The 12,208-nt window shown below is 35.1% G+C and overlaps 1 protein-coding gene across 1 annotated transcript; it reads left to right on the top strand.

Annotated features, from left to right (window-relative positions):
- The first annotated feature begins 2,611 nt into the window (after window positions 1-2,611).
- LOC147569753 (nucleoside diphosphate kinase 1-like) lies at window positions 2,612-9,670 on the top strand. The gene is made up of 5 exons (XM_086656272.1): window positions 2,612-2,664; window positions 6,814-7,089; window positions 7,196-7,562; window positions 7,672-7,903; window positions 9,305-9,670. The coding sequence occupies exons 3-5, from the start codon at window positions 7,463-7,465 to the stop codon at window positions 9,417-9,419; spliced, it is 447 nt and encodes a 148-aa protein (XP_086512398.1). The 5' UTR covers window positions 2,612-2,664; window positions 6,814-7,089; window positions 7,196-7,462; the 3' UTR covers window positions 9,420-9,670.
- The last annotated feature ends 2,538 nt before the right edge of the window (window positions 9,671-12,208 follow it).

Here is a 12,208-nt window from a genome sequence, read left to right as displayed (position 1 = left end):
CGAGGATAACTTCTTGTTGATGTTGTCCCATTCGGAGGCAAAAGTTGGTGTCTTCTCTTTGATTGTTGTAGCAGGAACGGTAGTATTAACCATTGTGATTGGTTAAAAAAAATGGCTCTGAATACCACTTGATGTAGACGCAGCGGAAATATAAAAACGATAAATAAAGTAAACGAAGAACGGTAAAATAACTGAATAAACTAAATAACTATAAACTTTGATTTGGTTTTCTCTTCAATCTCCATAATAAAATAGACTAGACCTCCTTTTATAGGATAACAAACTTTCCTAGATAGACTCAAACTAGGATTCCTAAAATAATAACATACTCAAAACATAGAAACTTCAAAATAAAGAAATATCAATTTAAAGTAACTTCCTAATCCTATACTAATTAAAACTACTATTATGGCCGAATAGGATGTGGGCACGCGTGGACGTGGGCCCACATGTTTATGCGCCTGCATCACTCACCTTCTTCCATCTATTAATGGATGTGAGAATAGTCGGGGGAAAAGTGTATATAGCAACCAAGAATATAATGTTTAGGTCATCTCCGTTCATTGTCAATTGGCTTGAGTTGGGTGACCACAAACTTAACATGCATGGTACCAGAACTAGGCCTATACGTGATATACTTAAAAGTCCCACATATACAAAGACTTTTTAAATTTAGGTTACACACCTTATCTTACATACTGATCACGAGGCCTTGTAGGTGATTTTACGCCTAGATTGGTCAGAGAAACATGAAGTGGTCTACGAGTGTTATACTATCTGCAACTAGACCACACTGGACATAGGTGGTTCTTAAGTCAAGAACAACATGACTGGTGTAACATAAAAAGTAGCAACCCAGAGTATTACGTGTTCCGAGTAAGTACACGGATAAGTAAAATGTTAGTGGGTTCTTTTAGTTTTAAAACTATCTTGTAAGGGATAGGAAAACCACATATTTTTCTAGAGTCAAATGATGTGGCTCATGCGAGAATATAGGTTTACCATATGATTATGCAAAACATTACATAGTTAAATGATGTGGCTGGTGCGAGATATAGATCCATATTTTGCCGTCTATACCTAAGTCTAACAAACCCCAAGCTAGAGAAGGCACTAGAATTCGTCGGGAACTTCTTAATAAACTTAATATCCCATACTTCAGATATTCCTCAATACAACCGATCGACGTAGAACTATCATGTCTTTTGATCTCTATCCTTCGAGACTAACAACAGTCGACTCTAATAAAGATTAGGAGTATAAGACGGCTCCAACCTCCATTAGGTCATAGTATTTTTCGAAACAACATAATATATTGTTTGGTACTCTAATAAGGGTTCTCTTGCAAGAGGTTCTAGTTGGGAAAGCCAGACAAGTTTACAACTAGGTTTGCTGACACAGACCACTATGACCCGCCTAGCTAAAGGATAGATTGATAGGAGATGAAAATCAGTTTAACAGGTCATATTCAAAATTAAGCATCCAAACTCATTAGGGACCGTCCAAATGGGGAGACCAAATTTAAGGGTTAAATCTGTACCCCTATATACAACATGTAGGTATGATCCATTTTTATTCACATATTGCATCTTATAAGTTGTAGTGGTTATGAGGTTGTTGTTATGATTTCATCAATTCTTAATCTAATTGCAATATATATTTGAAATAACATGATATATGAGTTCCATATACAATATATATTATCTGACTTGTCTTGGATAAAGAGATCGCAATCATCATCGTCTACCATTAAAAAAAATGTTAGGAAATAAGAAAAACCAATAGATTCTAAGCAGAAACCCTATATGGATTGTCGTGATTCGTGTTTTTGATGATTCTGATCCACTAAACAACGAATCACAACAAGTCGTACAAATTTTATGCCTAGAAGCTGCACAATTTTGTTTTGTTCTCTAACATTACTCCAATTTAAATACTCGCAAGTAGTCGAAGTCACTTTAATAGTCGTTGAAGTGAAACCTTCTTAAGCTTGTCAAGCTAATCCACACTATTTTGACTATTAACATGCTAAAAAATTTATTTTCCTCTTCAGCTAAAAATGACTCTTTGTCTGGTCGCAATCTCAGCTGAATTTTGACCGGAGTATGTGGTCAGATAAGATTTATGAACATTTTTATAACTTTCTTTATTTAAATCTTGTCCGACCACGTATACTGGCTAGGAGCCTAGGACTCGAGAGGAATGTGGCCAAGGACATCTCTGTTTTGTCTAATGATCCCATCCTAAGAGACTCCCACATCTGCCCGACATAGCACACTATCTGACGAGGTCCATGATGAGAGAGAGAGAGAGACCACACTAGTCTTGTCTAGATGAAATCCTGAAATTCATGGCAACAATAATGGCATCTCAACTCAAACATCCAATTCTAATCAAACCTGAAATAATTCAACATCTCATGATGGATTGGTGTCATCTTTATAAGCATCAAATATTTAGTTGGCCCATCTTGTCCTATCTTTTCTCTTTTTCTTCCCTCTTGACAACTCTTTACTGGGTTGTGTTTAAATCTAAATAAACTTCTAGTTAAGGAATTATTATATACTAATTTATAGTTGAGACTTCATAATCCCTCACCAACTTTATTCCTCAAATTAACTCCTACTACCAACTTTGTGTAATTCATTATAATAACTTGAAAAGGTGAAAAACTCAAATGAAGATGTTCTTAATCCTAATTACCTTCATCTTCTTAATTATAGATATAAATCTCAATGTGGATTATATTTATGCTGGGATTTATTGTTATTAAAATAGTATTAAAAAACCGAATAGTAAAAAGAAAATTTCAATGAACAATAAACAGTAAATTAAATAAGTGACTTATCTTTTTGCAGAGCTGAAATCAAGTATTAATCGAACCAACTAGAAAGAATGAGCCTGCAAATAGACCGTAGTATAATAATGGTGGAACAGAAGCACAAGTTTAACTCGCTTTCCTGAAGACTTTAAACGCCCCTGCTATCGTAGAATTAAGTATTGTTTTGCAGTATGTGAACGTAGTCCCATAGGATTCAACTATTCCTTATCAAAAATGAAGAAGCAAACTTCAATTTTGATCTCCTGATCTTGACAGAATTTAAAGGCAGAGAGAAGTAAACAGATAACTGAGAGAGAGAGATAGAAGACGAAATATTTTCTGTGTGTTTTTCCTTCTGGGAGTTTATCCCTATTTATAGAGTACGAAACCAGATCATAAGACCTTGGGTTGTTTTCATCCAACGGTGGAGAAAAAGTAGCCAGTAGTGGAAGAAGAGGTCTGAGAAACTTAAGTGATGTAGATTGTTGTGGAAGCGTAAAAGTAATGGAATCCACCATTATAACAATGACAAAATACGTAAATAAACTGATAAAGTAAAGAACAAAACGATAAACTTGATTAACAATAAACTTGATTCATAATATTCTCTGATCTGAATAACAAGGACAGACCTGACTCCCTTTTATAGGAACTTAGAAACTTCTAGATAGACTCAAATTAGGATTCCTAAATATCAAAGATACTCAAATATAGAAACTTCTAAACCTAGACTTAGTAGGAAATACTAAAACATGGAAACTCCTAAACTCTAACCCTAATGGACTCGGCCATGAGGCCCTCTAACTAGTTCGGCCGTGAGGCCCATCTTGATGGTCTCCATCATACTCCCCGACCGAGAACGAACTTGCCCTCAAGTGAGACTCAACAATGCAATCCTTAATTCCCACTTCGAGCGAACGGTGCATTGGGGTGGAAGGACACCCACTTGGACGAAATCACTATCTTCAATCTCATAGTGAAAAGAATCTTGCAAAAATAAATGTAGGAAAAAAACTTCCAACAAATTGCAACATCTCCCGTCATCTTTTAATTTGATGAAGAAGACCACAAACACCACATAATATTTTATGGAAAAATCAACCTTGAATTTCTTCACTTGAACGATCTTCCCACGTTCATCTTCGTGTTGCTTATAAACCAAACTCGAATATGGCTTAATCAAATCTAAACTAGAATGAACTGACCTTTTCAAGCTAAAAGAGGATAATTCACTTTGTTCTTCTTGTTCCTCCGTCATTGAGAAAATTTTATTTTTTTCGTCAAGAAATTCTTCAATACCATCGAACACGGCGACCGAAGTAACATTCGAGAACTGTCTACTGGATTCAATCTTTGTCTCCACATATAAAAAATATTCATCTAAAGGAAGAAAAATATACCTAAAGATGCTTTTCAATGTAGTCCAATCGTCGACGAATTTTTTTTCTTGATCAATGAGTCTCCATTGCATCTCGTTGAATTTTTCATAGACTCTTTTAGACAAGTGTTGTTCGATGACAAAAACCTTATCTTCGTCATGGACTTCTTGGTTTATAAACCAATCTTCCATCTGTTGAATCCAAAAATCTATATGATATTGATAATTAAACATAGGAATTTTGGAATCGACATTAATTTTGTTTTGATCTTTTCGATCAACATAGAGTTGTTGTGCATCTCTTAAAGGATCCCAACCTAAACGCGGAAGATTATTCCAACATTCAAGATGAGAAGTATTTAAAAAAAAAAATATCTGTTCCCAGATTCTTAAAGCTCTGAATACCAGCTGATGTAGATTGTTGCGGAAGCGTAAAAGTAATGGAATCCACCATTATAACAATGACAAAATACGTAAATAAACTGATAAAGTAAAGAACAAAACGATAAACTTGATTAACAATAAACTTGATTCATAATATTCTCTGATCTGAATAACAAGGACAGACCTGACTCCCTTTTATAGGAACTTAGAAACTTCTAGATAGACTCAAATTAGGATTCCTAAATATCAAAGATACTCAAATATAGAAACTTCTAAACCTAGACTTAGTAGGAAATACTAAAACATGGAAACTCCTAAACTCTAACCCTAATGGACTCGGCCATGAGGCCCTCTAACTAGTTCGGCCATGAGGCCCATCTTGATGGTCTCCATCATACTCCCCGACCGAGAACGAACCTGCCCTCAAGTGAGACTCAACAATGCAATCCTTAATTCCCACTTCGAGCGAACGGTGCATTGGGGTGGAAGGACACCCACTTGGACGAAATCACTATCTTCAATCTCATAGTGAAAAGAATCTTGCAAAAATAAATGTAGGAAAGAAACTTCCAACAAATTGCAACATCTCCCGTCATCTTTTAATTTGATGAAGAAGACCACAAACACCACATAATATTTTATGGAAAAATCAACCTTAAATTTCTTCACTTGAACGATCTTCCCACGTTCATCTTCGTGTTGCTTATAAACCAAACTCGAATATGGCTTAATCAAATCTAAACTAGAATGAACTGACCTTTTCAAGCTAAAAGAGGATAATTCACTTTGTTCTTCTTGTTCCTCCGTCATTGAGAAAATTTTATTTTTTTCGTCAAGAACTTCTTCAATACCATCGAACACGGCGACCGAAGTAACATTCGAGAACTGTCTACTGGATTCAATCTTTGTCTCCACATATAAAAAATATTCATCTAAAGGAAGAAAAACATACCTAAAGATGCTTTTCAATGTAGTCCAATCGTCGACGAATTTTTTTCCTTGATCAATGAGTCTCCATTGCATCTCGTTGAATTTTTCATAGACTCTTTTAGACAAGTGTTGTTCGATGACAAAAACCTTATCTTCGTCATGGACTTCTTGGTTTATAAACCAATCTTCCATCTGTTGAATCCAAAAATCTATATGATATTGATAATTAAACATAGGAATTTTGGAATCGACATTAATTTTGTTTTGATCTTTTCGATCAACATAGAGTTGTTGTGCATCTCTTAAAGGATCCCAACCTAAACGCGGAAGATTATTCCAACATTCAAGATGAGAAGTATTTAAAAAAAAAAATATCTGTTCCCAGATTCTTAAAGCTCTGAATACCAGCTGATGTAGATTGTTGCGGAAGCGTAAAAGTAATGGAATCCACCATTATAACAATGACAAAATACGTAAATAAACTGATAAAGTAAAGAACAAAACGATAAACTTGATTAACAATAAACTTGATTCATAATATTCTCTGATCTGAATAACAAGGACAGACCTGACTCCCTTTTATAGGAACTTAGAAACTTCTAGATAGACTCAAATTAGGATTCCTAAATATCAAAGATACTCAAATATAGAAACTTCTAAACCTAGACTTAGTAGGAAATACTAAAACATGGAAACTCCTAAACTCTAACCCTAATGGACTCGGCCATGAGGCCCTCTAACTAGTTCGGCCGTGAGGCCTATCTTGATGGTCTCCATCATTAAGGCAGTGGACTCTTTCCACTAGCCAGTAGTGGAAGAAAATGTCTGAGAAACTTAAGGCAGTGGACTCTTTCCACTAGCCAGTAGGGGAGGAAAAGGTCAGAGAAAAATTAGGGCATTTCTCTGGTAGACCGAGACCGAGACCGAGATCGGGTCCGGGTGAGTTCGGGTTCCGGGTCGGTGACCCGACCCGCGAGGGTGTGAAAGATATAAATCTGAGTGTGCCTAAGGAAAGGGTGCCTCTAAAACTTGATGGGTTTCTCCTCCGGAGAGCACTATTGTAACCCCAAGGGCCACACCCCTTTACACCCAGCTTTATCCTTATAAACACAAGCTTGTTTTTCTCTTTGAGAGATGTGAGACTAAAGTAATTTGTGTGTGAAAGTCTCCTTAGCTCAATAGAAGTAGTTATTAGATTTTATTCAAACCCTACCACTAACATTTATGTCCTATACAAGTACACTATGCGTAGATCGATTAGAAACATGTTAATTTAATTTGTTTTTTTACTCGTATCTAGCATTAAACGAGTTTCAGGTAAAAAGAACTTTTGAGTCCGGAGTCTGTCTAAAATGGGGAAGTAGACGACCATGAGGAAGAGTCGCTATAACCAATGGACAATTGGATCCCGAGATTCATTCAAGAAAATCCAACATGTAGTAAGTTTTGCGGATACTAAACAGACAACCAACACTTACAATAGTACGACGAATACCAATAGTATTGATCAAGCAGAAATGCAGAAGAGATAGCTTTACAATACGTTTACTAGTAAAAATCTGATTTTCGTAGGGAAGCTCATACCTTTTTTTTTGAATTGTTAAGCGTGTGCTTCGAACCCTTGACCTCTAGGGTGGGAGATAATACCTCTTACCATTCCAATCGACGGTTGTCGGCGGAAGCTCATATTTTAGGTGCATTGAGATATTACAGAATTGAAAATTCTATAAGCACCCCCCTAATATGATTCCATCCTCACCTCTCACCCAGGGAACAAAATCCTGTAACTCATCCCCAAGGAGTTGGGCTTCAATTGAACAATTCTAAAAATAGGATCAGGAATCATTCAAACTAGGATAATAGGTCTATAATTAATCTCATAAATAAAGCCCCTTCTTGTTCATAATTCACAAAAACAAATTTTAATTCTTGAGGATTTGAGGAAGAAAATGGAGCAAAGTTTTATCATGATCAAGCCTGATGGTGTCCAAAGAGGACTTGTAGGTGAAATCATAAGTAGATTTGAGAAGAAAGGTTTCTCATTAAGAGGTACTAATAGTATCTAATTAAACTTCATTTTGATCTAATTATTGTAATTCAATCATGATTTAATAATGGGTTTTTTATTTTCTTTTCTAATGGGGAATTGAAATTTTAGGGTTGAAGTTGATAAATGTAGATCGTGGGTTGGCTGAGAAACATTATGAAGAACATAATTCAAAACCATTTTTTAATAAATTGGTTGAGTATATAATTTCTGGACCAGTTGTTGCCATGGTTTGGGAGGGTAAGAATGTGGTTGCTACAGGGAGAAAGATCATAGGTGCCACCAATCCATCTGATTCTGCCCCTGGTACTATCCGTGGAGATTATGCTGTTGAGATGGGCAGGTAAATTTACCCTAACTCCTTTGACCAATTTTTAGTAAATCTGTTTTTTCATAAGTTCAAGCATACTATTATATAAATAGTTTGCAATCCGAACTTTGGAAATGACGCAGCTGAAAACTCAAAAAATGTTTAGATACGTGTCCAAAACTTAGAAAAATCGATAACTTAGAAAGAGTGGAGAATTGGATAAACGTCGATGTTCGAACCAAATCACACAATAAAAAACATATCTCTTTTGATTTAACAATCAGAGGGAAAAACAAAAAAGAAATATCCAAGGAGGATAAAGAAAAATAATTTTTAGAGGCAAGGATCCCTATTGCTCAAAGACAATGTTAAAAGTCTTGTATAGTACAGCACAATTATGAGAGTTATCTCCCTATTGCTCAAAGACAATGTTAAAAGTCTTCTAGTAGAACCTTCGTTTCGGACCTCATGAATACCGTAACTTCTAATACTTGAAAATGAATCATATTCTACGAAATTCGTTGATTTTGGCCCGTACAATGTTTTTTGACATCTTCTGGAGGTTTTGGTCGAAGTTGGAATGAATTGAGATGTAGAATGAATTGTATTCAGAGGGAATGAATGGTTTTCGGTCAAAAGTGAGGCTTCCTGTAGGTGATTGTTTGTTGGAGCCTCACAAAAGGAGAAGCAACGGTTCAATGGTGAAGGCTACAGTTCAAGTGACAACACATGTGCCACAGATTTGAAGCAAAGGAGCGCGTACAAAGCGATCCATGCGACAAGGCACTTGACATGCACTTTGACCACTGCCTAATTCTGTCAGTTTTTATTCTCAAGACCTTCAATCATTGATATCTAGTTTGTCTCAAATTGGATTTGAACAAATTTTAGGTCTAAAATTCAAGAGATTGTCGAGAAGAAAGCAATGGTGCATAGAGATACTGATGAAGTATCAAAACTATTAGAAATTGGCAAGAATTCCAACACAAATAATACTCAGTAGAGACAAACTTGTTTATATATCCCTATGTAACTTGAATTTTAAGGCTATTTCATAAAAAGAAAAACTTAAATTTTAACGCATACTCAACTTAACCATATCTTCACATTCAGTTTGGTAGTCCGAGCGTCACTATGGCTTTCGCCAATTTCACATTTGAGTAATCTTTAGCTTTAAACTATAGACTCAGTGTAACGAATGCGTAGTTACATAAAGCTAGCCCATTATTGAATCGGGTGGAGCGCACTCAAAATTTTAAACAAACCCATAGAAAATATCAGCTATATGTAGAATGTGGTATAGTTGGGCATGATTCTAATTTAATCACTCCACTACTCAAGTTAACCATATTACATACTTCTTTTTTATCAATCAATTGTACATGCCTTATAGGTTTTTATCCGAGTGAATTAGATCATCTTTTGTTGTTGCAGGAACATAATTCATGGTAGTGATGCGGTTGAAAGTGCAAGAAAGGAGATAGCATTGTGGTTCCCTGATGGAACAGTGAACTGGCAGAGCTGTCTTCACTCATGGATCTATGAGTAAATGTATTTGCTCTTTTTTTTTGGATCTTTTTTACAGAACGTCTTATTGTTTTGTTGTTTCTAATCAAAGGATTGACTTGTGTTCTATATTTCTATGCTTCGTGAATCGTGAGAAACATGTTTGATCCTTTGAGTTATGTTACCTTTGTTGTTTTACTGGGGAAGATTACGTACAATAATGTTGTGTAATTGTTGTATATGAAACATGGAACAAGGAAATGCTAATGTATTGGTAGGGTTTATTATTTTTCAGCTTATCATGTTTGTTTTGTCAAAAAGTTAAAGAGTTGACATTATTACTGTAATTACTCATAATTCAATAAAGCTAGGTCGATCTGTTGACATCCTAACACTCAAGAATTTTCACTTTCTGAAACTTATATCTTGAATTTGGATATATACTTGCAATTGTAGGTACCCTCGTAGTACAAAAAGTGGTTTTTTTTCAAATTCATTTTGTAAGAAATTCATTAACTCATAAAGCTACCCAAGTGCACCATTTTTGACAATCTCTTACGGAGACCTCTGCCCAAAGGATACAATATACCCTGTTGACATTACATATATAGTTTTCTCTAACATCTCATATGTCTACCACCAATATAATCACATTAAAGTTCACATTTACTTTCAAATCCATTTTGCATGAAATCTAGAAATGCAATTATATGTATATATACAATTGGAAGGACTATGAAACTGAATTTGTTACATAAAGGCAACATACCAAATGTTATAGCCACAAAAATCATGTGAAGTTTGTGATTGCTCATGCAAAAAATTGTGGAAAGGAATAATTTTTATGAATTTTACAGTGTCTAGTAGCTGACTTCAACCTCTAACTACAACATTTCAAGCTCCACCTAATAGTGGTAAACCTTTGTATGATGTTCAAACTTTGTGCGTATTAAAAAATATCACATACAAATGGACATGAAACTAATACATCTCAAGCTAACTTGTGAGAGCTCTAGCTCTCTAAATCACGACTCGTCTTTGTTTATGACCGATCGTACACCCTTATCATGAAGTAAACAAAATAAAACATTAAGTGTTGTTTGTTTTTTTCTCAAGTCTGAATCTGAAATTGAACTAAATCTATGTGTAACTTACATGTATAGTTTGAGTATTTGCATGTATTTATTTTGCTGATACATTCAGACTCTAAAACAATTTTCTTTATCAAATTCAAACTTGTGTTATCAATTGAAAAACGTGCATTTGATACAAATACTTGTTTTAAGATCTTAAGACAAGAACATATAAAACAACTAAAATTATACATAAAACTGGTTCAGAAAGAAACAAACAACGCCTTATTATTACTTCCATTGAAGTAAAAAAAGAGTATATCTTTTTGTTTTCTATATATTTGTTTTATTTGAGTTGTGAGACCAACAGTTTGCCGTCAAAACTAACCAGTAAACAATCTTTTCTACTGAAATAGTTTCATTATTATGTAATACATATCAGGCAAAATAATTTATTTTCAACACCAACATGTTTTCTTAACTTGTTTACACTTTTGAGGCACCTATTTTTTTTTCAATCCAAGTGAAAAAATTTCATTTTATAAGTGATAAAATCACAATGTTACATGAAATAATTCTTATTTCTCTCCTCTGGAAACTTCATGAGAGTTACATACCTTTAAATGTAAAGTACCCATGAAGAGAAAGAAATTGACTCGATACTGACTCAAAAAAGACCCTAAAGGCCGACAAAAGATCCTTAAGATCGAGAATGAAAAGACTCTGAAGGTCGAGAATGAAAAGACCCTAAAGGTCGACAAAATAACGAAAAAAATCTAAAAAGAGCCATCGTCGATGTCACCGGAAAACCGCCACCGTCACCGGAAAACCGTCGTTGTCACCGAAAAACCGCCGCCGTCACCGAAAAATCGTCGTCGGAAAACCGTGGCCACCATGGAGAAACCATCGACCATCCCAGATCTTCAATTACATCTCCAATCTCTTATCATCACGGAGACTTCCATTACATCTTGAGGATCATATAATGTTGGAAGCACCCATACAATCACTGAAACAAAAAGATGGCTACTAAATCGCCGTTTCTTTTCTTTAAGTATAAAACACTGGAAGCAAAAAGATGGCTACAAAATCGATCTGAAGAAATAGGAATGCAACGAGTAACTAAGAACAAACTTGATCTTCAACCATTAAGAACAAATCTGAATAACCCGAGTACGTCCTACAAATGAACAGTTCTCAAGATCTGTTTTTGTAAAGAAAATCGAGCCACTAGATCTAATACTGTAAACCTTTCCGTCTATATGAAGTGGGTGATTAGATGAGAGGTATTGGATCTCCGAAGTTAAGATTTGATGAGTGAAGATGGTACAGTTGTAGAATCCCTAGATTTGAATAATATACAAAGGGAAAGAGATAATTTCGGCTTCTTACGGAATGATTTTCAGCAAGGATAGAAGACAACAATGGAAGATGACGATGAGAGAGAGAGGGAGAAAGGGACGAAACCCTCGTCGGATCTGGCGAGGGTTTTTGAAAAAAAAAATGGTTTTTTTGTGGCACCTATTAGTGAAATGTGAGTTTTAAAGGCGTCCACCGCAGAGTTAAAAGCGTCTTCTTCACTCAAATTCTATCTCAAATTTGCCTTGAGAGAAGTGCTTTTACCATTTAGGGAATTTTGAAAGAATTTTCGCAAACACCTCGTAGTTGTTTTGCGGTTTGGTTGTAAAAGTTGAAAAGTGACAATGTCTTTTTAGATAATAACGATTTTCAATTTTTCATTTTCTTTAAATAAAAAAAA

This window comes from Eschscholzia californica, unplaced genomic scaffold (genome assembly GCF_041429995.1).
Source record: "Eschscholzia californica isolate CP2 unplaced genomic scaffold, dmEscCali1.0.p SCAF_1, whole genome shotgun sequence".
Taxonomy (NCBI): Eukaryota; Viridiplantae; Streptophyta; class Magnoliopsida; order Ranunculales; family Papaveraceae; genus Eschscholzia; species Eschscholzia californica.
The sequence above is the reverse complement of the archived record's forward strand: the minus strand, read 5'-3'. Positions and strand labels throughout refer to the sequence as shown.

What these genes read in the sequence shown, in the direction of transcription:
- LOC147569753 (XM_086656272.1), top strand. Translation starts at nt 7,463, where the DNA reads ATGGAGCAAAGTTTTATCATGATCAAGCCTGATGGTGTCCAAAGAGGA. An exon ending in GAAAGGTTTCTCATTAAGAG is followed by an intron (nt 7,563 to 7,671) that starts GTACTAATAGTA and finishes TTGAAATTTTAG; the next exon opens with GGTTGAAGTTGATAAATGTA. An exon ending in TATGCTGTTGAGATGGGCAG is followed by an intron (nt 7,904 to 9,304) that starts GTAAATTTACCC and finishes TTGTTGTTGCAG; the next exon opens with GAACATAATTCATGGTAGTG.